Source organism: Lagenorhynchus albirostris, chromosome 12, assembly GCF_949774975.1.
Source record: "Lagenorhynchus albirostris chromosome 12, mLagAlb1.1, whole genome shotgun sequence".
Lineage (NCBI taxonomy): Eukaryota > Metazoa > Chordata > Mammalia > Artiodactyla > Delphinidae > Lagenorhynchus > Lagenorhynchus albirostris.
The window spans coordinates 68,491,355-68,516,822 of record NC_083106.1 but is presented as its reverse complement, the minus strand read 5'-3'; the positions used below and the strand labels follow the sequence as shown (position 1 = coordinate 68,516,822).

The window sequence follows — 25,468 nt, the reverse complement described above, 5'->3', positions numbered from 1 at the left end:
ATGGTTTTGAGAAACTGGTGCAAAAGCATTTGGAGGGGGATCGCTCTGTTTGCCAGAAAGTCAGAAAAGCCTTCGTAGAGGTGGCAGTGGGATTTGATCTGCATATTGAGGGAGGGTAGAATTTGACCAAGTGGAAAGAATTTAAAGACAGCATATTGGGTAAAGAAACTAACTAGAACTAGCACATTACAAGGAGATAGATGTACAATACACCATGTTGGGGAATGAAAAATAAGCCAACAAGGTAGAAAAGATTTTTACTTGTTCTGAGTGTTTAAATTTGACACAAATTACTTGTTCTGAGTGTTTAAATTTGACACAAATTTAATACATTTGAAGGGTGCATCACTAAATAGTTTATTTTTGTTTTCTTAGAAAGTTGTCTAACTGACTGCCTAAGCTTCAGTTTCCCCTTGAGATGGCTCCTACAGTTTGTGGCTTCATATTTTTTGATTATTAACAATTTGAAAAATATTTCCTCTGTTTCATACCTCACTATCAGTAAAGTAACACAAACTTACTGAGAATGCTGTCAAATTTCCATTAACGTTTTTATTGTTGGCATTAGTGGTGTTAGTGTTCTGTGTGTGTATGTGCATGTATTCTTCATATATAACACAAACAGATGGAAAGATATAGCATGTTCATGGATTGCAAGAATTAATATTGTTAAGATGACCATACCACCCAAGGCAATACACAGAGTAAATGTAATCCCTATTAAAATACCAATGGCATTTTTCACAGAACTAGAACAAATAACTCTAAAATTTGTATGGAAACACAAAAGACTCTGAATGGCTAAAAGAGTCTTGAGAAAGAAGAAGAGCTGAGGAATCATACTCCCTGACTTCAAACTATACTACAAAGCTACAATAATCAAAATAGTATGGTACTGGCACACAACAGACACATAGATCAATGGAACAGAATAGAGAGCCCAGAAAGGAAGCCACACTTATATAGGCAGTTAATCTACAACAAAGAGGGCAAGAATATACAATGGGAAAAAGACAGCCTCTTCATAAATGGTGTTGGGAAAACTGGACAGCTACATGCAAAAGAATCAAACTGGACTACTCTCTCACACCTTGAAAAAAAAGAAACTCAAAATGGATTAAAGATTTAACTGTAAGACCTGGAACCATAAAACTTCTCAAAGAAAATGTAAGCAGTAAGGTCTTTGACATCAGGCTTAGTAATATATTTTTTGCTCTATCTCCTCAGATAAGGGAAAGGAAAGCAAAAGTAAGCAAATGGGACTATATCAAACTAAAAAACTTTGACAGGGAAGAAAACTACCAACAAAATGGAAAGGGCACCTAGTGAATGGAAGAAGATATTTGCAAACAGTATGTATGATAAGGGACTAATATCCAAAATACACAAAGAACTCACACAACTCAACATCAAAAAACCAAAAAACCTGATTAAAAATTGGCAGAGGATCTAAACAGACATCTTTCCAAAGAAGACATACAAATAGCCAACAGGCAGAGGAAAAGATGTTCGACATCACTAAGCATTAGGGAAATGTAAATCAAAATCACAATGAACTATCATCTCACACCTGTCAGAATGGCTATTATCAAAAAGACAACAAATAATTGTTGTCGAAGATGTGGAGAAAAGGGAACTCTTGCGCCCTGTTGGTGGGAATGTAAATTGGTGCATCCACTATTGACAACAGTACGGAGATTTCCCCCAAATTAAAAATAGACCACTATATGATCCAGCAATTCCATTTCTGGCTATTTATTCAAAGAAAATGAAAACATTAAGTAGAAAAGTATATGCCCTCCTATGTTCATAGCAACTTTATTCACAATAGCAAAGATACAGAAGCAACCCAAGTGCCCATCAATAGATGAATGGAAAAAATAAAGAAGATATGATATACACATACACAAAATGGAATATATTATTACTCAACCATAAAAAGGAATGAAATCTTGCCATTTGGAATGACATGGATGGATATAGAAAGTATATCCCTAAGTGAAATAAGCCAGACAAGAGAAAAACAAATACCATACGATTTTCACTCATATATGGAAGAATCTAAAAAACAAAGCAAAGGACATAACAAAACAGAAACAGAGTTATAGATGTAGAGAACAAACAGGTGGTTGCCTGAGGAGAAGGGGTGGGGGAAGGGAAGAAATAGGTGAGGGATTTAAAAAAATTAAGTTCTAATACTTGGAAGATTCTCTCATATACTTGCTTTTGATTCTATACATTTTGAACCTTATTTCTCTTCTACTCTCAACATACATCCAGAGCTGGGCACTATAGGACATCATGATACAACCTCTCTAGCCCTGCTGCCCCTTTGTAATTCACTACAAAGAGCAGGGGGCATATTCCTGGAAGCTGTTTCTACCCCAAGACAATAACTAACCTAGGCTCAGACATGACTGCAAGCCATGTAAAAACAGCCCACTAACACCAAAGTAAATCAAATTCCCCTTAGCTAGATCCCAAAATGCCTACAGCCACTCTAATACCACTCACTATGAGAGGAAGTGTGACAGGGGTAAGTATATGTGGAAGGAGGTAACAGTGTTAACTAATTAAGGTTAAAATGACAACTACTGCAAATTTTACAAAATCACGTGACCATGTGAACACACACTAAGACCACCTCTGTGCCTTAAAGGGGGGCCTGCAAGGAAGGGGCCCTAAAGCTTAAGCCTAGTTCGTTTTATATTAAATCCATCTCTGAGTATCTGCATTTAAGTAGTAAAATGGGGAAACAATTTTAAAAGTTGTGTGGCCTCTAGCTTTCTTTATTCAACAATCAAAGAGTGATTTCATTTGTTCACTGGAGTACCTGACATTTAAAGAATACATATTACTAGAACACATGGTCCTTGACAAGGTGGTCAATACATATACACATGTGAAGCAGCTAGAGAGTAATTCCTGATGAATGACTGCTTACTGGTCATATTGAGACCTAGTAGTGATAAAAGGGTTGGGTGTCCTAAAGTTAGCTGGTAATCATGAGATGATGGTATTGGTCAGGAGATACAATTTGAGCCTATCCTAAAACATAAATGCCATCAACCACAGTGGGGCTGGGTCTGAGGACAGAGCTCTGTCTTAGATACCAGCATCTGCAGCCCTGGAAGAAGAAGGGGGTGGGGAATCTATCAAGCATGTCCAAATGCATTAAAAATATCACCCATTGTATTCCAGGAGTTACTGTACCCAACTCCTTTTCAGAAGGACAATGTCTCCATTTAATAGTAGTCTGCTGACTGGGCAGCAGAGATTTGCAGTCAACATTCATTTCTCTTATGTAAGCTTTTAGTGTAATAAATTCCTTTGTATTGACATAAGAAAAGCAATGCTTGCTTGCGTGGACTGTAGACCAGACTACGGAAAAAGCCCCATTATGTTGAATTGGATATTATAATGGTATTTGATAAGTTGGTGATTCTAACTGTAGGGCTCATCACACTTGGAAACTAGCACTTTTTCATAACTTTTTTTATCCTTCCACTTCAGAACATTTTCATCCTTTTCATCACTTGGCTGATGTCAAGCAGATTGTCAAAATTATTGTTTACAATACTCATATCCTCAGAGCAGTCTATAGATTTTTTCCTAAGAGGATTTTGAAATAATACCAGTGCAGAGAGTTAAACTTGAACAACCATCTCCCAAACTTCTGATAATCAAGTTCTAATTTGATCTTCATTTCATTCCCTACATACAGTCCTCTGTGACTTATTTAAAGAATGTAATAAAAGAAACATAAGGGAATAATGTGAAAGGATTCATGTTTACCATTAGAATATTTATCCTTGAAAACAGCAGATTATCATCATCTTGGGTATATAATCATATCTTGACAAATGTTTGTTGCCTGTGACAAGGACCAATATAGTTTATAGAATCCACTCCTTTTTTTCTCTCTTTACTTAGCATTACAAAACTAAAGCGAAAGTAAATTTAAAGTAATCCTAAAAAGCTAAAAATATATTTTAATGTTAGAACTGCTTGAGATTCATTAAATGATGTTAAAAGAAAAGCATGCTAGAGAAGAAAATTTTAAAAAAAGAAAAACAAACACTCTTTGGTTAAATGGGTACAAAAGCCAACTATTTACATGTTAATTACCTTTCAGGAAGAACTACTGAATTTGTGTGATAGAAGTATTGCCATTAAATGTCTGGTTTGCTCAAATATTGGAGGGATGTAAAAAATAAGAGCTCTTTAATTGACGGGTAAATTGGACCAGCAAGACATTTATGTTCATTTGCATTTAACTAAAGTAGGTTAATCATAGAAGATGGTCAACTTCAGAAAATTTCCGAAATGTTTCATGTTTTCTTTTTTTTAAGAGCTAATATTTACTTAGTCTGAAACAAATGTAATGCAACTCCTGCAGACTATAACTTGGGGCCTAGTTTGTTTTTCTTTTTCTTGTTTTACTTATACCATGCAGTTTACTTTCCACGAAACACAAAGAGAAGTCTGCAGGAGAGGAGATTTTTAGAATACCTCCCTACCATGTACCTGATAACCATATAATCCCAGTCAAAACTTCTAAGTAGGCTGTACTTAGGGTCCACATATAATTTGCCATTCAAATGAGCATAGTTTTGAAATTACAAGGGAGTACTATTGTTAATAACTAGATCAGAGAAACAGGTAACTGAGATCAGCAGTATCTAATGGTATAGATCTAACACAACCTCCCAGCTGAAACTCCTTGATTTGAAAGTTGCTCCACCCTCACTATGTTCTACGCCTCTCCTGAAGAGCAGGTCTAAAAGCTTTGGCCTTGCCCTTTGGCCCCAGCTGGCTGAACACTCAGGCTGGAGGAAACCAATCAATCCAATCAAACAGCCTAGATTGAGCCAATCAGACTGCCCCCTTCCTAAATTTGAATAGAGACCACCAGAGAACGATGTACACTGAATAGGAAAGTTATGTGTTGATTCATGCTGGATCTGCACCACATACCAGCCGAACTTACAACAGAGCAACAGAACAGGAAGAAGTCAGGCTGGAGAGGAAAATCAAAAATAAGAGAGAAAGACAGATGAGGCATCATGAGCGCTCGAGAAACCTAACTTTGCAATTCAAACCTCGATATGGCTCAGTTGAACTTAAAATGTATTCCTCAATTACAAAACTAAATATATTCTTACCATATGATCCAGAAATTGTGCCTTGGTATTTTTCCAAATGAACTGAGAACTTCTCCACACAGTAACCTGCACACGATGTTTATAGCATTTTTATTCATAGCTGCCAAAACTTGGAAGAAACCAAGGTGTCCTTCAGCAGGTGAATGGATAAACTGTGGTTCATCCAGACAATGGAATATTATGGGGTTAAAAAGAAATGAGCTATCAAGCCATGAAAAGACATAGAGGAAACAAATGCATATTACTGGGTGAAAGAAGCCAATCTGAAAAGGCTACATACTATATGATTCAATATGATTCCAACTGTATGACCTTCTGGAAAAGGCAAAATTATGGACACAGTAAAAGAATCAGTGGTTGCCAGTGTTAGGAGAAGGAAAGGATGAATACGCAGAGCACAGGGGATTTTTAGGGCAGTGAAACTATTCTGTATGATGCTATAATGGTGAACTCAGGTGACTATATATTTGTCCAACCTCACAGAATGTACAACACCAAGAGTGAACCTAATGTAAACTATGGACCTTGGGTGATTATGATGAGTCAATGTAGGTTTATCGATTATAAAAAATGTACCACTCTGGTGAGAGATATCAATAGCGGGGCAAGTTGTGCATGGGTGGGGGCAGGGTGTATAGAACTCTCTGTACTTTCCACTCCATTTTGCTGTGAACCTAAAACTTCACTAAAAAGTAAAGTTTACAAATTTAGAAAAGAAAAAGAGAAATATGGAAAAAGGTCTAGAATTTACATGTTTCTACTAAAAGGGATTATCTCTAAATGGTGGAACTATGAATGCCTTAATTTCTTTCCTCTTTTTATTTGACAGTATTCCCCCAAATTTAAGGGGGTTTTTTGTTTTTTGTTTTTTTTGCGGTACACGGGCCTCTCACTGCTGCGGCCTCTCCCGTTTCGGAGCACAGGCTCCGGACACGCAGGCCCAGCTGCTCCGCGGCATGCGGGATCTTCCCGGACTGGGGCACGAACCCATGTCCCCTGCATCGGCAGGCGGACTCTCAACCACTGTGCCACCAGGGAAGCCCAGGTTTATTTTTTATGTGCTATTTTTGTTTGCTTCTCAAATATTGTGAGGTTTTGTCTTTAATGAATCCTCCAAATAACTTCTATTTATACTGACTATCTTGATTTGGGTTTACTTTATGTCCCAACATCGTTTCTGATTGGAACGTAGGTAAAGAACGATGATGCTTTATCTTCTTCCTTCAATCAAAGCCAGTCTCATCATATTGAGGAATAAATGACTCAGATGGACTCTGTATGTATTTACACCTTATTAAAGGAAAAATCCTTAAAATAAAGAAATTGTAATGTTTCCACATAGAGTAATTTTTTTTTCTTTTTTTTAATTGAGGTGAAATACTAGTAAATGAGAGAAATAAGTTAAATATTTTGAAAATGAATTTTAAGCCATTGTTGGACAAAATACTCAGTTGCATTCTTGAGATCAAGATGAGAAATACTGGATGATAATATAATTAGCTGGCTCAAATAGAAGACTATTTAGTGATTAAAAGCATGAACTCAGTCTCCGACTGTCTGGGTTATAATCTTAGCTCCATAGCTCAGGTGACCCTGAGAAGTTACTTTGTTTCTAAGCTTTGGGGTTTTTTCCAATGATAAGAATGAAATAATATTGTCATACAATCTTTACAGCGTTGCTGTATTATATTAAATAATGTACGCAATGCAATTATTGAAGTACCTTGCACCTGATAAGCAATTAATCATCATTAGTGTAAATTAATGGATTAACGTCAAACTGCTAAAAAGACACAAGAGTTTTGTCCCAGAACTATGTTCTTTTCTATGACTTTCTATCATTTTTCCAGTGAATGAATAAAGATGGCATGATAATGGTTGCTTAATATCTTTTGAACACAATTTAGAATGTACTTAATTCAATGGCTGGCTGAATAAATATTCAAAGTTTTTTCAAAATACTTAAATGATATCTAGAAGCAAAAGAAAAAATTTAAATAAAGATAACTGTAAAATCCTAAACTTTTGTTCAGAAAAATATCAAGACACAAGTCCAGGCTAGAAAAAAATGTCCTTAATTCAAATGAAAATTAGGGGTTTTAGCTACTCATGCACCACAGTGCAAGACTAGTTACTCTTAACTTTGTTAAGTTTTAATGATCAGAAGACCATTAAATATGAGATCGAAGAGGCTGGCCAGATTGATGAGGTAATCTGACACAGATATTTTTTATTATAAAAATGTTTGAAGAAATAGAAGGTATTTTGACTTCAAAAAGGAAAATACTTGTGAAGATACACAGGAACTCAATCCATCATTACGAAATATTTTAAAGCAAGAGGATGTTGATGTCTTCTCTGTTAATTCAGAAGGTAAAAGTAGAGCCAGTGTGTGAAATTCAAAGAAAGCGGGTATCGTATCAATGTAAGTTTCAACGTAAGTAGAGGAATTAGTATTGCCTGCCTGTAGGTCGGTCTGGGTGTGTAAGTGGTGAACCAGCTCAGAGATGAGCTGTTCTTTGCAGAATAGGGGGCTTTGTAGGAGAGAATCCTGACCTGAGGCAGAAATTTGGACAAGATGAGAGAGACATAGCTGCCCTTAGGCTTCTAGGACTCTAGGGTTCTAAGATTCATTTATCTGTTAAACTTTACTGAACTTGCCTGTTAAGAATGGTTTTTCAAATGTATGATACTAAAAAAAAATATTTTAAGAGAAAAAGACAACTTAAAATTAGCTGAAATTTCAGAAAGGCATTTTAAAAATTAGTACAGATATATCTACCACTTTCACCTATACAAAAAGAACAGAAAAACCTATCATTATGGGTTTAAAAAATGGTATTAAACTAGTGCTTTTAACATTCAAGGCCCTTTACAGTGTTAGTCAAATAGAAGAGAGAGCTCTTCAGTAGTGGTTTGACTACATTAGCGAGTATAATTCTATATGCCCAGGCTTATCCATCTAAAATGGACACATTTACTGCAACGCCTTCCTTTGAGGAACGGAACATTTTGTTTATACCTTTTTCACAGCGTATCCTCATTTGTTTATTATTTCATTTCACAAACTTCTCAGTCTCTTCTCCAACATCACCACAATATCACCGGAAGCTCTAAGTCTTTCTCATACTCATACCTCAAACATTGTAGTTCAAGTCAACTCTTTTTCAAGGCTTGGGAGACTCTGCATAACTTGGCTCCTGAACGCCTCTCCCCCCACCAGTCATACACCTCTCCCCCCACCATTCCCACACCTCCCTCACTGCCACTCACACGGCTTCTCTTCTTGTTCCCATGCTAGCTCCATCCTGTGGGTGCCATTGCCAATGTCTGGACCCCTCTTCGCTGGACAACTTCTTCTCATTATTTAGTTCCCAGCTTCAAAGTCACCTTGGAGTAGCCTCTCCTAAAAGAAGCATCGAAATCTAGCCTCACCTCTACCACTGACTTGTTATTTTCTTAGTCCCTTGTTTGTTTGTTCCCATTATAAATCTTATCCCAATTGGTAGGTCTTTTACCTATTAGTTTGCATGTGTTTTATCTACCCTCCCTACTGCAATCTAAGCTCTAAATGGAAAAGAATCTTGCCTCTCTTGCTTATTTACCATTATACTCTTTCACTAAGACAGTGTCCGGCACATGGTCTAAGAACTCAATAATTATTAGCTTGATAGTTGCAAGAAATATCCAGTTAAGTACTACAGATACCAATCCAACACATTTCCACTGGCTCATCCAGGGCCCTACCTCTCAACCAGATTATTGTAATTTCCTCCTAATTTCCCTATTCCATCTATCCTTTCCTCTGCCATCAGTCCATTCTCCACACTACAGCCAGGGAAATTTTTAAAATGCAAATTGGATAATTTGTGCCTTCTGTTTAATGTTCTTTAAGGGTCTCCCATTTGCTAATAAGACACTAATACTAATACTACTCATAATAGAAAACATTTACCAAACCCATTACTATGTGCCGTGAACTTGTACTAATTCATTTAACCCTAATGAAAATCTTTTGAGATATCAGTCCCATTTTATAAATGAAAGCTTAAGACCATAACATGGCTCACAAACACCTCCATGATCTAGCCCACACCTATATCTCTCACCTCATTTTCTACAAGTCTCCAACTCATATTTGGCATGCAAAAAATCCAGATGCTTTAAGCAGAAGCACAATAGGAATGGACTTTATCTTACTTTTCAAATCCTTCCCCTCTCCCCCCACCAGTCACACACCTCTCCTTCACCTTCAAAAGCCGCTACACCTGCTTGTGCCTTTCCCCTGCCTTACTATGTTGCCCCACGATCCTCCCTGTGTCGATCTAAATGCTGTCCGTCCTTTGGAATCCTGCCGCAATCAAACCTCTGCAAGCGTGTCCCACATCACCCTCATCCGAAGCCTTCCACTAAACACCTATTAATATCTCATTGTTAGTAGCTATTTCATAAATGCACAGTCTCTTACTAGTTATTTGGCTGGTTCCTTGAATTACCTACCATTTCATATGCAGAGATTCATTTTTCAGCAATAATATAAGCGCCTCAAGAGCAGGGATCTCCCTCCTTCTCTTGCATATCCCTTAGCGCACTATCTTGTAGGTAAGTCTTATAGGTGTCTAATTGACATACCTACAAGATATTGTTTGATTTGTCAACTGGTCTTCTTCCCATTTCGTGTGATCTTTGTCAAGAGAGAATCAGGAAATATCTGGCAATGACTTCCCAAATATTTAACTATCCAACATGAATCATGGTATTTCTATCTCATACGTAAAAGACCGAGTATTCTACTAATTACAGAGTACAGCTGAGAAAACCTTTTGTGCATTTTTTTGCTTGGAATTATTTTCATACAGGTCCTGTCATCAGGGAAGGTAGAAAAACACTCAGCACAGCCCCCCAAAGCTGTGTTTTCCTCATGTTTGACACATCATCACACACACATCGACTATGCCTCTGATAGCATAGCTTTGCAGAACCTGTTTCTATGGTCATTTTAAGCTTATATAACACCAGCTCCTCATCATCTTCATGAACATTGCTTAAGTTTGTGAAAATTACATACACTTCAACTTCAAAATGATTCAATTCATTGTGTAGACATTAAGGCAATAATAATGAAATAAAACTATATAACAATATGAAAATACTTTACAACATTAAGGAAGGAGAGCAAATCTGGATTTGTGCTGAGATTATAACTATGGACCATCTGAGAAGGTGCACTTGGTAGCCTTCCCACCAGCCATCATTTTCCCAACAAGACCATGATGCTGTGCAGACGTCTACCTTCCCCACAACACCATGTGTTCAGGGAAGTCTGGGTCCAGGCTATTCCCAGCCCAGGGGATGGATCACAGTTAGGTGAAGCCAGAGTTTCTCAGCCCAGGGAACCTTGTGAAGTACCAATGCCTAAGTCCCTCCTTTCCTTCCTCCCCTTTTGATACCCCCCTCCCTCCAATTCCAACAGTTCTGGGGTAGAGCTCTGGCATCTGGTGTCTTTAAAGTTCCACAGGTGATCCAGTGCACAGCTAGGATTTAGAATTTCTGGTCTGAGCCATTGTTTCTCAAAGCTGAGTGAGCCAAGAATCACCAGGAGTGTTTTGTAAACCATAGGGTGCTGGGCCCCACTCCCAAATTTTTGATTTAGGAAGCCTGAGCATTTCATTCCTAATGAGTTCCCAGATGATTCTCATGAAGCCAGTCTGGAACCTCACTTTGAGAACTCTTAGCATTGTGGAAACTTGTTTTGTAATTCTGCTACCAGCCTGCAGATGGCACCAATACACAGAAGAGGGTGGAGCAAAGGACTTCTCAGAGGAGGGCACAGGTAACCTGAAGCGACCCGTGCAGTCTGCCCTACCCAGGCACTTATTATGGGAGTTAAATAAATCTCCTTATTTTTAAGTCTTTAGCGATAAGGCGTTGGTTGTTTGCTGCTGAAAACATTCTACCTGATGCCTTTCTAAAATAAAAACAGCTGTGTTTCAAATAGTAAAAATGTAACAATTCTTTTTCTTTCCCAATATGCTTTTTTTTTTTTTTTTTTGGCGGTGTGCGGGCCTCTCACTGTTGTGGCCTCTCCCATTGCGGAGCACAGGCTCCGGACGCGCAGGCTCAGCGGCCATGGCTCACGGGCACAGCCGCTCCGCGGCATGTGGGATCTTCCCGGACCGGGACACGAACCCGTGTCCCCTGCATCGGCAGGCGGACTCTCAACCACTGCACCACCAGGGAAGCCCTGAATTATTTTTTATGGTTGAGTTGATTTTCTTCCAACACCAACTTCAAAAAATGTCAAGGCTAAAATTATTGTAGTCAGGCTCCAAGGAACAGAACTATTTTGCTTGTATCAACAATTTTTCACTGTGTTTCAGAGAAGCAAAACTACTATCCTGTGCATGTGAATTACCTCTTCTATTAGGAAATGGGATCCTCATTAGGATCGCTAAATCTGAAAAGAGAATGTCAGTCCTACTTTCCAGCTCACCTGAAAATTTTTATGTTTCTAAGAATCTAAGGAATAAGATTCTGAATATGAACTGTCTGCACTCCAGGAACTTATAAAGTAACCATAAATCATGCCCACTGCCTCCCAGTGACCATCCATTGAGAGAGGCACTATTTAAGAATTCCCTAAGCTTTGCATAAGCAGCATATAAATTGTAAACTTCAATTTGTCCTGAATCAAGTTGAAACTCTGAGGGTTTCAGACAATTGACCACATTGTCTGGTCCCTGTAGAACTGCTCTGACTGAATGGACTGTGCTTCATAACCATGTCAGCTGTGTCCATTGTGGGATGATGCCAAGAGGAAAAAATCCCAGAATATTTGCTGTTGTCTTACCAAGAGGACATGACTGATGGTGTGGTTCATTAAATTTCACAGAATGATCTTTACAAAAACACGGAAAGCATCCACACAGGAATAAACATCAAGAATAGTCATCCAGGGCTTCCCTGGTGGCACAGTGGTTAAGAATCCTCCTGCCAGGGCTTCCCTGGTGGCGCAGTGGTTGAGAGTCCGCCTGCCGAGACAGGGAACACGGGTTCGTGCCCCGGTCTGGGAGGATCCCACATGCCGTGGAGTGGCTGGGCCCGTGAGCTGTGGCCGCTGAGCCTGCGCGTCTGGAGCCTGTGTTCCGCAACGGGAGAGGTCACAACAGTGAGAGGCCGGCGTACCACCAAAAAAAAAAAAAAAAAAAAAAGAATCCTCCTGCCAGTGCAGGGGACATGGGTTTGAGCCCTGGTCCAGGAAGATCCCACATGCGGCGGAGCAGCTAAGCCCATGCACCACAACTACTGAGCTTGCGCTCTAGAGTCCGCGAGCCACAACTACTGAGCCCGCGAGCCACAACTACTGAGCCCGCGAGCCACAACTACTGAAGCCTGCATGCCTAGAGCCAGTGCTCTGCAACAAGAGAAGCCACTGCAATGAGAAGCCCGCTCACTGAAACAAAAAGTAACCCCTACTCACTGCAACTAGAGAAAGCCCGTGCACAGCAACGGAGACCCAACAAAGCCAAAGATAAGTTTAAAAAATGAATAAATTTATTTTAAAAAAATAGTAATTTTAAACTTTAAAAAAAATAAATTATAAAAAAGAATAGTCATCCATCTTTTGAACAAGTTTTTACTACATGCACAAAAATATTATGTATTTTTATGTTTCTCTGTCTGCACTGGCTGCTAGAAAACTCAAAGGCAAATCTGTGGCCCAAGTGTAGTCAGTGTGGCAGGCCTCAGCATGCATTTTGTGTGCTAACCTCATCCCTGGTTTCATCTTATTTTTCCAATCCTATTCCTTTTTTGTCTTAGTCAAATTTCTTCTTCTCTTTTTGTCTTTTGTTTCTTTTTTCCATATCTGTAAATTGTTGCTTAACCCTTTAGAATAAAAGACAGTGCAAAAGTGCTAACACCCAAGGCTTCAGAGTACTCAGAGAGCTTGTCCATGAGAAATCCACATGCCTGTAAACACACACAAAAACCATCCTTATTGTGAGGACAGAAAGGTGGACCACTGACCCACCCAATCTTATTAACTTAGTTCCCAGGCAAAGGCACACATATATGCTCCAGCACAAAATTCAAGACAGACATTATGTCATGAATGTAGGTTATCAGACTAAGCCAAGGGACAGAGCAGGATGTGAAGATCAGGACGCTCAACAGACCAAGGACTCAGGGCAGCTAGTCACACAGAGGGGTTTATAGCTCAGGCAAAAGAGGAAATTTTGACAAGAATGCTAGGCATCTGTGTGAGAATCAAGCAGTGAGTCTAGGATTTTCCCCCAGTCAACGTTTCATGGTTTATATTAATAGCAAAAATCAGTCCCCAAAGGTGGAGGTAAGAGTAATTCCCTAAATAGAAGAAAGGCAAAAGGCTGGAAAGAAAGATAGCAATAAAATCCTGTGAATAGACCACCAAGAAGAATAAAAGCAAGATGCTTTAACAAGCATACATTTAAAGCAACTGGAGGTTTTTGCTTTCAGAGGATATTTATATCAAATTCTTATATTTCCTCAGACGTTTTCCTTTGTATTTTTGTGTCAATAAACGTAACTGGTTATGTAGAGTCAGAGCCTCTTCTTCCCTGGAGAAATACTAAAAAGTCATAATTGCCAAGTGTTGTTTTGACATTCTTCCTGCAGATCATCCCATCTGTTCCATGTCATCCTACCCCCAAGAAGCACCAGGGGCTGAGAGTTGGGAGTGACCAACTGACCAAGAAGTGGGCAGAGGTCTGCACCTGCAACCTGGAGGCTCTATTTAAAATGCCATCCTTTGATGAGAGTCAGGAGAATTGGTGTTTCTTTTTTTTCTTTTCTTTAACTTTTTTATTTTATATTGGAGTATAATTGATTAATAATGTTGTGATAGTTTCAGGTGTACAGCAAAGTGATTCAGTTATACATGTACATATATCCATTCTTTTTCAAATTCTTTTCCCATTTAGATTGTTACATAATATTGAGCAGAGTTCCCTGTGCTATACAGCAGGTCCTTGTTGGTTATCCATTTTATTTACCTATTTATTTAAAATTCCTTCCTCCCTCCCTCCCTCCCTCCCTCCCTCCCTCCCTCCTTCCTTCCTGCCTTCCTTCCTTCCTGCCTTCCTTCCTTCCTTCCTTCCTTTCGCTGCACCGGGTCTTAGTTGCGGCATGCGGGATCTAGTTCCCTCACCAGGGATCAAACCTGGGCCCCCTGCATTGGGAGCACGGAATCTTAATCACTGGACCACCAGGGAAGTCCCTGGTTAACCATTTTAAATACAGCAGTGTGTACATATCAATCCCAAACTCCCTAACTATCCCTTCCCCCCGGTAACCCTAAATTCGTTCTCTAAGTCTGGGTCTGTTTCTGTTTTGTACGTAAGTTCATTTGTATCATTTCCTTTTAGAGTCCACATATGAGCAATATCATATAATATCCGTCTTTCTCTGTCTGACTTACTTCACTCAGTATGACAATCTCTAGGTCCACCCATGTTGCTGCACATGGCATTATTTCATTCTTTTTAATGGCTTAGTAATAGAATTGGGGTTTCTGAGTGTGATAATCCCACCCCTACAGGTTCTGGACAAAATGAGAAATAAACAGAGGGTCAAACGGGCATCAAAATGTCATATTTTGTTGGTAATATTATATTGAAGAGCATGGCTTTGACTTGCAGCCTGAATCAGACTTCCCTGTTTACCCTCACAATGAATCTCATCACTCTAAGGCTGACCCCCGAGAAGGGGCAGCCCTCCCTGCATGGGGGCAGAGCCTGGGTCTGGTTCCCCTCGAAGAGCAGGGAGTGAAACCAAACAGGACCCTGTGGGACCTTTCCGGAACAGAAACACCGCCCCTACTGTGTTCCCCACCTCTTGCTTGAAGAAAAGCTTTAGCCAAAATAATACTGTAATAGTTTAGCCATAAAACAAAGTCAAGGGCCTCTAGTACCTCCTCAGTAATATATAGATATTATCTATTTATATACAGATAATATCTTGAGCCATATCCTTGAGTTGTTTGGCAGATAATAAAACTCCCACCAGGTGGAAGAAGTTCACTGCTGACCACCAGCAGGTAAACCTCAGACCGGTTGGAACCAGAAGGTTGATGATGTTGACTCCTGAAGTACCCCAGGTTACCCCCCCACCAACCAATCAGAAGAATGTCCACAAGCTGATCAGACACCCCACAACTCTCTCCCTCACCTTGCCTTTCTTTAAAACTTTTAATATTTTTTTATTAAAGTATAGTTGATTTACAGTGTTGTGGCAATCTCTGCTATATGGGAAAGTGACTCAGTTATACATATATAGACATTCTTTTACATTCTTTTCAATTATGGTTTATCACAGGATATTGAATATAGTTCCCTGTGCTCTACAGTAGGACTTTGTTGTTTATCCATTCTAAATGTAATAATTTGCCTCTTACGACCCCAAACTCCCTCACCTTGCCTATAAAACCATTCCCCAAAAGCCATCAGGGAGTTTGGTCTTTTGTGGGTGAGCTGCCCATTCTCCTTGCTTAGCCCCACTTTGGGTGCCTCTTCATAAATGCTGTGTTTTCCTTCATCACAGCTCGGTGTCAGTGGATTGGCTTTGCTGTGTGTCGGGCAAGCAGACCCAAGTTTGGTTCGGTAACAGGATCAAGTCTCTCCCTCAGAAAGGTGTGGCTGAAGGGGACATAAGAGGGGACAGAAGCTACTCCCCAATATTTCCTACAGGGTATAAGTTCCTGATTTATGGGTCAAGAGGAGCACGGGCAAAGGGAGAAACTGGTCCCTCCCTTACATTTTCTAACCATTTGCTCTCAAGCCATCTGACTCACCAGCTCAGCTGTGGTCGCCAGGGGTGAGGTGGACCCCTAGCAGGAGAAGAGCAGGTTATCAGGGCAGCCCTGCCTCCACCTCCCTGTGGCTGCTCCCCGCGACTATCGCTCCTTTGTTTATTCTTCTTGGAATGATGATGACACTTCCAATTTCTGTCCTCAGAGAGCTCTAAAATGGGTTGGAACTTTTAAATTAACTCCATGACCATGTTTTTACCTGAAGCTAAAAAATTACCCCCCATTCTATTTCTCATCGTAAATTATACCCTGCCATGCTGCCCAAATAGCACAACGGAGGTTTTAATAAACCTAAATGACAAGAAAAATCAACAGTATAAAATATGCCTCACATTGGAACACTACAAACCTTTCCATGAGTAAATTTCTAGATGAAAATTAAAGTCCAAAATTACAGACCCTTGTGAGTTAAAGACCAAAGAAATAAAAGTCCAAATTCCCTCCAATATGTCTCATTAAGCTCACTTTCAACCAAGAGTCTCCCTTGGTAATATTGCCTTGGTAGAAGTGGAGTACGTTCAACAGTAGAACTTGGACTTTCTCCTGGAAAGCATGCATTCCTGCAGCAGCATTGGAGGTGGTTACCATCAAGCAGAGACTGTATGCTATCTGGAGGAAGGAGGGTCATCAGAGGAAACACTAGAAGAGGCTTTCCAGGCTCAGGGAATATGATGCATCTCTGCCAGGCATCCAAAGTCCAGAACCCATGACCCAAACTGGGTCAGGAGAAATATCACCTCAAGAGGTTGGTGATGACCCCTGTGGGCATGGCCTATGGTAAGGAGGAGGGGTAGAGGAATCCCACCAGCACCTTCTCCTTTAGAAATTGGCATTTAAGACATTCTGGTCTTCTTGCAAAATTTAGAAAATGACCTTATGGTGACACCCCCAGCCATAAAGTCTTACTTCAAGCTGTCTTCTTCCCCATCTCATGTTTAAAAACTCTTAATTTCCATTTCCCTTTGAAGCCCTGTCTTCCCGGTATGCTGTGCTAAGCATGGGCGCTGTCTAGGAAGCTGGCACTAGAGACACTGCTTCCCTCACTCCAAAGTCAGAGCAGCCCACGTTGTTGCAGCCTTGTCTTCTCCACAGTCCTGTCTCCTGCTCCTGTCTCAAGACATGCGTTCCCTAAGCCCCAGTGGCTGTTGCCAGTGCCTCTAGCTCTTGGATGTCTTAGGCCCATGAAACCTGCCTCTTAGGGTAGGTTGCTCCCTCATCCCCACACCTGTCTGACAATTGCCAGTATCCTGAGCTGAAGCTCCTGCTGATACTTTTAGAGACATTGCTTTCAAGGGGTCAATGGGAACCAATAGGTTTTCTGACATGCATTTCTCAAAAATTTTGAAATCCTCAGCTCTTGAATTTACCATGATTCTGCGACATCAATTCCATCACATCTTTCTTGGTAGCAATAGGAAATATTTCTAGTGCTGTTTTCCTCTGATGTGCCCCTATTCGTTTGAGGTAGACTCAGCTGATTTTTAACATACTAACCTGCTTCTTATATTGGTCCCTTTCCATTTGTGCATGTAAGTCTGACATTACTTTCTGGGTTTCAGCATCTTCTTATCTTTTATTTTCCCTCTGTTTGGGGAACTAAACATTTATTTGTGTCACACACTTACTGAGGTTCTTTCTGTTAGTCCCCCTGCCCTCACTTCTGCTCATACTGGGAGAAATAAAGACATTGGGATTTGGGCATCCCTCAAAGATTCCTTCATTGACATATACAAAATGTTGTCCATAAAAATTTCTTCCACTTAATAAGCCATATTACAAGATCAAAGGCAAATATAACAAGATGTTAAATTTGGTTTTTCCTGGTTTTGAGGAATTTTGGCAGACACTCCAAATGTCTGTAAAAACAATGTCTGTCACGGACTCAATAAGAGGAGGGCAAGTTAAGAGAGTAGGAACCTAGCTCCACCGGCACTAATGCTTACCCACCTCCAGCTTAATGGCGATGATGTCAGAGATGCCAGGGAGGGAGAGTGCTCTGGGGAGCTGTCAGTGGACCACGCAGAATCTCATACATCCACAGAGCATGCAAGAGAGACCTTTCCTCGTTATTTCAGGCCAGGTGAGAGAGACTTTGGAAGAACCACTGACAGAACTCGTTTCATGTTCCCTGGCACTTGAGGGGGACGAAGAATGACTCTTACTGGTAGGAAATTAAGAGCAAGGCTGTATCTGGAACCACCCATCTGGCACTAAGGAACAAGAGAACGTATATGGGAGTGAGGTTTACTTCCTCTGATGATGGGGAAAGGATGCCTGAGATGTCTCAGGGCCAAAGGGACCTATGGGGGAGAAGTCAGGTACCTTTATTTATTTTAAAAGGTATCTCCCTCTGCCTGAAAAGATGAAGGGATCCAACAGAGATCATTTGTTTGGGGTAGTCCAAAAAATCCCGTGGTTAAGCTAGGGAGATATATATAGATAGAGATATATATAAGTAGGCATTGACTACAACAATGTCACTATAATCAGAGGTCCCTAGAAAGTAGATCACACGCATACACACAAAAACACACCCCCCACTGGGGAAAGAGTTAGCTAAAGTGCCTCCATCACACCCAGAAGAAACCAGGGCAACATTAGAGGCTTACAACCTTACCTAAAATGTCTGAACCATGCCTTTTGTTAATTTCCTCTCCCCCTTGGTGCAAGCTGACACAGGCTAGAAACCTTATCTAACAATTGAAGAAAGGAGGTGGCGGTGAGGAGAAAGAAGCCCATCACATCCCCACCCACCCACCCCCTTACAGGCTCCCAGAGTGAATCAGGCCCAGGCTAGGGGAGAAGAGGACATATCAATCAAGTGAGGATTGGAGTTTTGTCTATTACACTCAACTGGACATTTTAATCACCAAAATGATACTGTTCTTTATTTCAGAGTCTCAAAAAAATCTAGGACTTTTTTCTCCAGGAGTGTGGAAGAACAAAGTCAGAGACCAAGTTTAAAGGGACTGAAAACAAAGATAAAAAATTGCTTTAGCGCCTCAGTTTCCTGCTCCCGGCTCATTCAGTACATCAGTTATACAGGCATTGCTCGAAGAGACAATGAAGTGGTTGGAGTAGAGAGGTTTAGTGAGAGGAGATACTTGGTTCAGATTGTCACCCAAAGATGAGGCAAGGCTATGGCACAGGTGCATGGCTACCTTGTATTAAAAATGCTATGTAACAAAGATCCAGAGTGCTTGCTCAGAGCTGAATCACTGCCTTATACATGATTATGTAAACGTAACTTCATAGGAGTTAGTGCACATAGTCTGATGCTAATATAACCCGGAAGCGACCTTCTTAAAGTTGTTTTCAGGCAATCACCTGTTTAGGACAGGAAGCTTCTGTTTGGAAGTGTGAAGCAGACCTCATGAGAACCCCGAGACATGCCTCAACGTTATCGTACCTTTTCTGTCAAAAAATCTACATTCTGCTGAGATTTTTGGAACTGTGTTTTTTTGTTTGTTTGTTTTTCAGTACGCGGGCCTCTCACTGTTGTGGCCTCTCCCGTTGCGGAGCACAGGCTCCGGACGTGCAGGCTCAGCGGCCATGGCTCATGGGCCCAGCCGCTCCGCGGCATGTGTGATCTTCCCGGACCAGGGCACGAACCCGTGTCCCCTGCATCAGCAGGCGGACTCTCAACCACTGCGCCACCAGGGAAGCCCTGGAACTGTGTTTTTATCATATATTTTTAGCACAGCAAGCAGGTTCCAAATTGATCTTGTAACATGGCTTATTAAGTGGAAGAAATTTTTATGTACAACATTTTGCATATGTCAACGAAGGAATCTTTGATGTGTGCTTTGAAATCTTTGCATCTTCACAATCAATGTATCCATAAATGAAGGTAATTTAAATTAGTGTTACTGCTAGTATACACCATGCAAATTCATTTACATTCCTTTTGTTTGAATTATCACCCCTCATTTAACAAGCAGAAGCAGTCACAAATGGTCTACTAGTACCAATAAGATTCTTTATTGTTTTTGGATCTTTTGCTTTTAGCTATTGGCTGAATGGCATGCGATGGTGTCTTTTTGCTAAAGGTATCTGGACAGTTATCATACCCTACTGTGTAGGAGAAGCCTACACTACCAGTATTACTTTACCTAAAGATACTGTGTCTTTTTCTATTGTGGAAATTATTCCTGTACCTGTACCCAGGATACTAGGGTTTGTTTGGTTTGTTGGGTTTTTTGCATAGTATGCAATATACTCTGTTTGTCTTCTGTATCACTGAATCACACCCCTGAGCTTTTGCCTTGCTGATCAAGAACTGAAAGATACTAGAAGTAGAATCACTGTAGACTATTTTTTAGTTAAGACTGAGTCACATTTATTAATACTTCCAACACATGTGCTATCTAAATGTAACAGATAAATTCCAAACAGAAGTAGACGTCTCAATATTGAATGAGCTATAAAACCATGTAATAACATCTACAAGTCCATTTGGAAATAAATGGTTAGACTGGAGATTCAGTCTGGGTTAATAATTGGTGTAGGCATATTGACCTTTGTACTTGTTCATGTGGATTGTTATTTGCTATGTCACTGGACAGCCCTGATTCAGCATCACACAAGGGTATTTGGGGAGAGAGGTGTGAGGAACAGAACTACAGGGTGATGTATGTTCTCATTCTCATTCTGTTCCTGTAATAATATTAAGTCTAAAATATGTTTTAACAAACTTATGGTTACCAAAGGGGAAAGGGAGAGGAGGGATAAATTAGGAGTTTGGGAGTAACAGATACATACTACTATATATAACACAGGTAAACAATAAGGACCTACTGTGTAGCACAGGGAACTATATTCAGTATCTTGTAATAACCTATAAAGAAAAAGATTCTGAAAAAGAATATATATATATATATACACATATATGTATGTATGTATAACTGAATTACTTTGCTGTACACCTGAAACTAACACACCATTGTAAATCAACTATACTTCAGTTTTTTAAATGATTAAAAAAATGTTTTAAACTACTTTAGTTCCTTCTTTAAACTTTAAACTCTAAACAAAGTATTATTTGTCCTACAAAGTATTCTAAGCAAAAGCGTTATTTTCTTATTCCCTTTCAGCCTCTGTATTCATAACTTCATTGAGTTTACTCTCTACCATGACCTAAGAATATAGTTTATCTTTACAATAAGGAACAGCCATTCACTGCCACCACTACCACCGCCACCCCACCTCGCTCCTCTTTATCTGTTTATTGGCAAAATCCACCAGCCCTCCACGGTTGGATTGAACTCCTAGCCTTGGTTCCTAAAAGCCAAAACCATGATCAAGAAATATATAATTAATAATCCAGAGCTAGCTTGAGATCATGTGGTGGACAGTTACTATAGATGCCTGTGAACAACCTACATAATTACAAGAGATGAGTCCCTCCAGCTTTATCCTTTATCAGTTCAAAATAACAAAGAACAGAACTGGGAGCAATACATGAAAAGAATAGCTGCCATCCCAGTTAAGTTCCAGCCTTCTGCCTCTGCTGAAACACCTAGTAAAAAGGGCAAAATCACTTCACTATCCAGTTAGGAAATTCAAAACTCGAAGATGAAGACACTGCCAGGTGAAGACCAAGACAAGGGACCATCAACCATAAGCTCAACTCGGAGACGTATGAGGCCATGGAAAGCATAGGCAGGACAGGTGAGAGACCTGTGAGTCAGGAGGTGAAGCAAAGGTGAGAGAATCTGAGCTGTCCGCTACCAAAGCAAGTCGCCAGTTTAAAGAAGGGAATGAAGTGCTAAGAAAGACAAACTGGGTTTCTGGGATTCAGACAGGCGAATGTCTGGACTTCAGGAATTCAGAGAGAGTAAGGCAATGGCTGTAACAGCTGAGAGATCCAGAAGCAAGGGGAAAGCCTACTTGTCATCTTTTACACTTTGCATATAGACTGTAGAGCAGAAATGAGCCAAACGGTGGATGCAGCAACTTCAGTTAAAAGGAGCACAGGGTTCTGTGGTTTTCAGTATGTTCACATTACAGCTGGGTGAGGGAGGAGAGCTGAAATGACAGGGGGAAAGCTGAAGCTTCATTTATCACAGTGTTCGTACAACAGAAGCCTCTTATCCAGTATAACAGGACTGGACCAACAAGTTGGTCAGTTAACTGAGAAAGAAAGATAGTTAAACCAGAAGGTCATTTTAAAAAACAATACGTAATAAAACTTGTATACCATACATAATTTATTTTGACTAAAAGCATAAGAACACATCCATTCACCAAGATTTGCTTTAGAATCAAACTTTTCATTACCATATGGATTCACGGATTGGAATTCTCTGTTGTCTTTTTATAATTGATAATACATTATCTATGATGTCCAGTTTTAATGTCTTTTAAGTGAACCAAGAATTTAAAGGCACTTCCAGATGTTTATGACCCTCCCTCTCCCAACTTTTATAATTGTTTTACCCGCACCTAATTTTACAGCAATAGTATTTTGGCAACTTTTCTTTTTTTTTTTTTTGATGTCTGATCTTATTTATTTGTTACTCTTAGAACATCTCATTTTTGACTGGACTCAGACTTAGAAGTAGAAGCTCTCAGAGAGGACAGCCTCCGTCTCTTGGCAATCTGTTCCTGGTGTTTTTCTTTGGCCTCCTTCATTCTCCTGGCCCAAAGTGTAGCATCTTCTGCAGCCTCTTCCTTATTGTTCTTAGTACGCTGTTTCTTCAGAGCAATTCGCCGACATTTGTGTTGCAGAACACGTGGAGTAACAAGACGCTGCACCTTGGGTGTTTTGGTCCTAGGTTTCTTACCTTCTTCGTTTAGGGGCTTTCTCGCAACATACTGGCGGACATCATCTTCTTTAGGGAGACTGAAAAGTTTGCGGATTCTGCTAGCTCTTTGGGGCCCCAGGCGACGAGGCACAGTAGTATCAGTGAGTCCAGGAATATCCTTCTCCCCTTTTTTTACAATGACCAAATTGAGAACGCTCAGATTGGCATCCACAATGCAACCCTGTACAGATTTGCGCTTTCTTTCTCCAGTCCTCCTTGGTCTGTAACAGGAATGCCCCTTACTCAGTAGCAGGCGGACTCGGCCATGGGTCAAGACACGCTGCTTCATGCGGAAACCCTGTTTGTCGTTCCCACCACCGATTCGGACCACATAACCCTTCCATTCTTCACCCAGAGCGTCAGCAGCAACTTCTGTGGCCATACGCTTCTCATAAAAGGTACGAAGTTTTCGTTCATCGTCCACTTCAATGAGTTTCTGGCAGCCAGTGGCCGGGAAAGTGATGTTCAGCTTCATTCTGAAGCGGCCGACCGCCTCCGAGGTGCCACGAAAAAGAGCTGGCAACTTATTTTTTAGGGTTTTTTTTGACAGTTTACTTTTTAACTAGTTTTTATACAAAGCATTCAACAACAATCTTCTGCACTCTTGTCATTGGATATGTAATATCTAATTAAATTATGAAAGTGTGATAAAAAGTATAACTAACATAATCAGGTGTGAGATCAAGCACATCTTACTTTGGATAAGTAACTTAGTGAGAGCACAATTAATCAGGCACGTTAGTTTAATGACCGTTGGTTGAGACCATAATTTTGTAATGTAATTTCTAAGTTTAAAATGTGGTTTTTTTTTTACATTTGACAATGATAGCTTCTTAAAAGCACAGAAAGATATAAACTGCCTCCAAATCAAAATGGAGGATTGGGTTACTCCTGGGAAAATATTTCCGGTATTTATTGGATAATAATGACCCCTACATTGACAAATACCGAGAGTAGGTTTAGAGTGATAGACCAGGCACAGACACCACAAACACGTTTTACTTATCTAAAGGATAGAGAATAAAGCCTATTAAGAGAATAAATTCTCCTGATAAGGAGATGCATTAATAATATCAGCAATATTTTCTTGACCAGATGAAGCTGTAGTTGCATAGAAACCCAATTCTCACCACTTGAACAATACAGTAAGTGAAACTCAATTGCCCTCCTCCAAATCAAGCTTAAATATAAGCTTTATATGTGTGTTTATATACACATGGCTGAAACAGTTCTGCTGATGGAGCAGTCTAGATGTGTGCTGGGGATGACCTCATCTGAGCCAGGTGAAACTCACCAAAACAAAATATCACAAAGAAATAAGGTATAGAATAGTGTATGGAGGCATAGGCACACCCCTGCCCTCTCTAGGTTAACACAGCCTAGATTAGTACTTTGCTGAACACAGAGCTGCTGAAAATAGAACAAAGATCAGTCAGACAGCTATCTCTGAAGGTCACGATAATGGTTCTTACACCAGTCAAAGGTCTACTGTGCATAGGTGTTAAGCGGGAAAAAAAGAAAGTGTTTCACAGTCAAACCATTTGGAAAACACTTGGTTAAACTAAGTTCAACAGATTTCTTAACAGCAAGGCTTTAATATTAGTCATTAGTTAAGAAGAGGCTGTAGGTAGCAATGTTTCTTAAACTAATTTCAACTCAAGGATTTTTTTTCAGTTTATGCATTTCCCAAGATCATCTTATAGAATCTACAGGATTCTACAGAGCGTCATTTGGAAAATGCTGCTGCAGCTGGTATCCTGTGTTTTGTGTCTGTGTCTGTGTTGGCTCCTAACTCTGGGGGCAGAACTTCTTTAATTTATTTTTGGGTTTCACATTTTATCTTCAAGTGGGACCTTTTAAACCTTTGTCCAAAGACCTGCACCATTTTGAGAACCAAAAGGAATTCAAAAACAGAGTCAAATATTATTTCTGTCTTTGGTTATTTTTAAAGCAGGTAAAAACTTATACACATGGAGCAGTTAAATTGTAATACATGGTAATAATAGTAATGATAACAAGACCTATGAACTACTGGATCCCTGCAGTGTCTCATATGCCGTGCAAGCTTCCTTACAAATGTGATCTCATGAGTCCCCTGTAAACACTAGTAGATATTATAATTCCCATTTTCATATGAAACTCAGAGATGTTAAATCCCTTGCCCAAAGCCATAAAACTAGTAAGTGGCAGAGATGGAATTGAAATCCAGATCTTCTGACTCTGAAACATGTTCCTTCTCTTATTACCTTACCCATATACCTTCCTGTGTATGAATGTTAGTACTGTAGTAATTAAGGAACAGAGAACTGATAAGAGATGGAACTTCCAAGAGAAGCTCGTGAGTGATGGAGACTAAAGCTAACAGTGAAAGATGTGTAGCTTTCAGATAAATGAAGGAAGAAGAGCCATTCCAAGTAAAGAGAACAATGCAAGAAAATGGGATTTGGGAAATGAAAACAGTCAAGAAATGCATCAATAAATTATCTAAAAATGATTTTCTTTATAATTCTTATAATAATTAGGTCAAAATATATTGCAAGGCACTGAAGGCTACAAGAATAAGCCTTCAGAGTTTAGGAGAGTCCGCCATACTCCTGGAGCCTTGCCCTGGGGGAGGCAGGCACCAACCAAAGAATGGCCACCAGAAAGAC

The 25,468-nt window shown here is 40.0% G+C and overlaps 1 protein-coding gene across 1 annotated transcript; it reads right to left on the bottom strand.

Annotated features, from left to right (window-relative positions):
- Positions 1-22,542: 22,542 nt before the first annotated feature.
- LOC132530440 (small ribosomal subunit protein eS6-like) lies at positions 22,543-23,292 on the bottom strand. The gene has a single exon (XM_060167656.1). The coding sequence runs from the start codon at positions 23,290-23,292 to the stop codon at positions 22,543-22,545; it is 750 nt and encodes a 249-aa protein (XP_060023639.1).
- Positions 23,293-25,468: the final 2,176 nt, after the last annotated feature.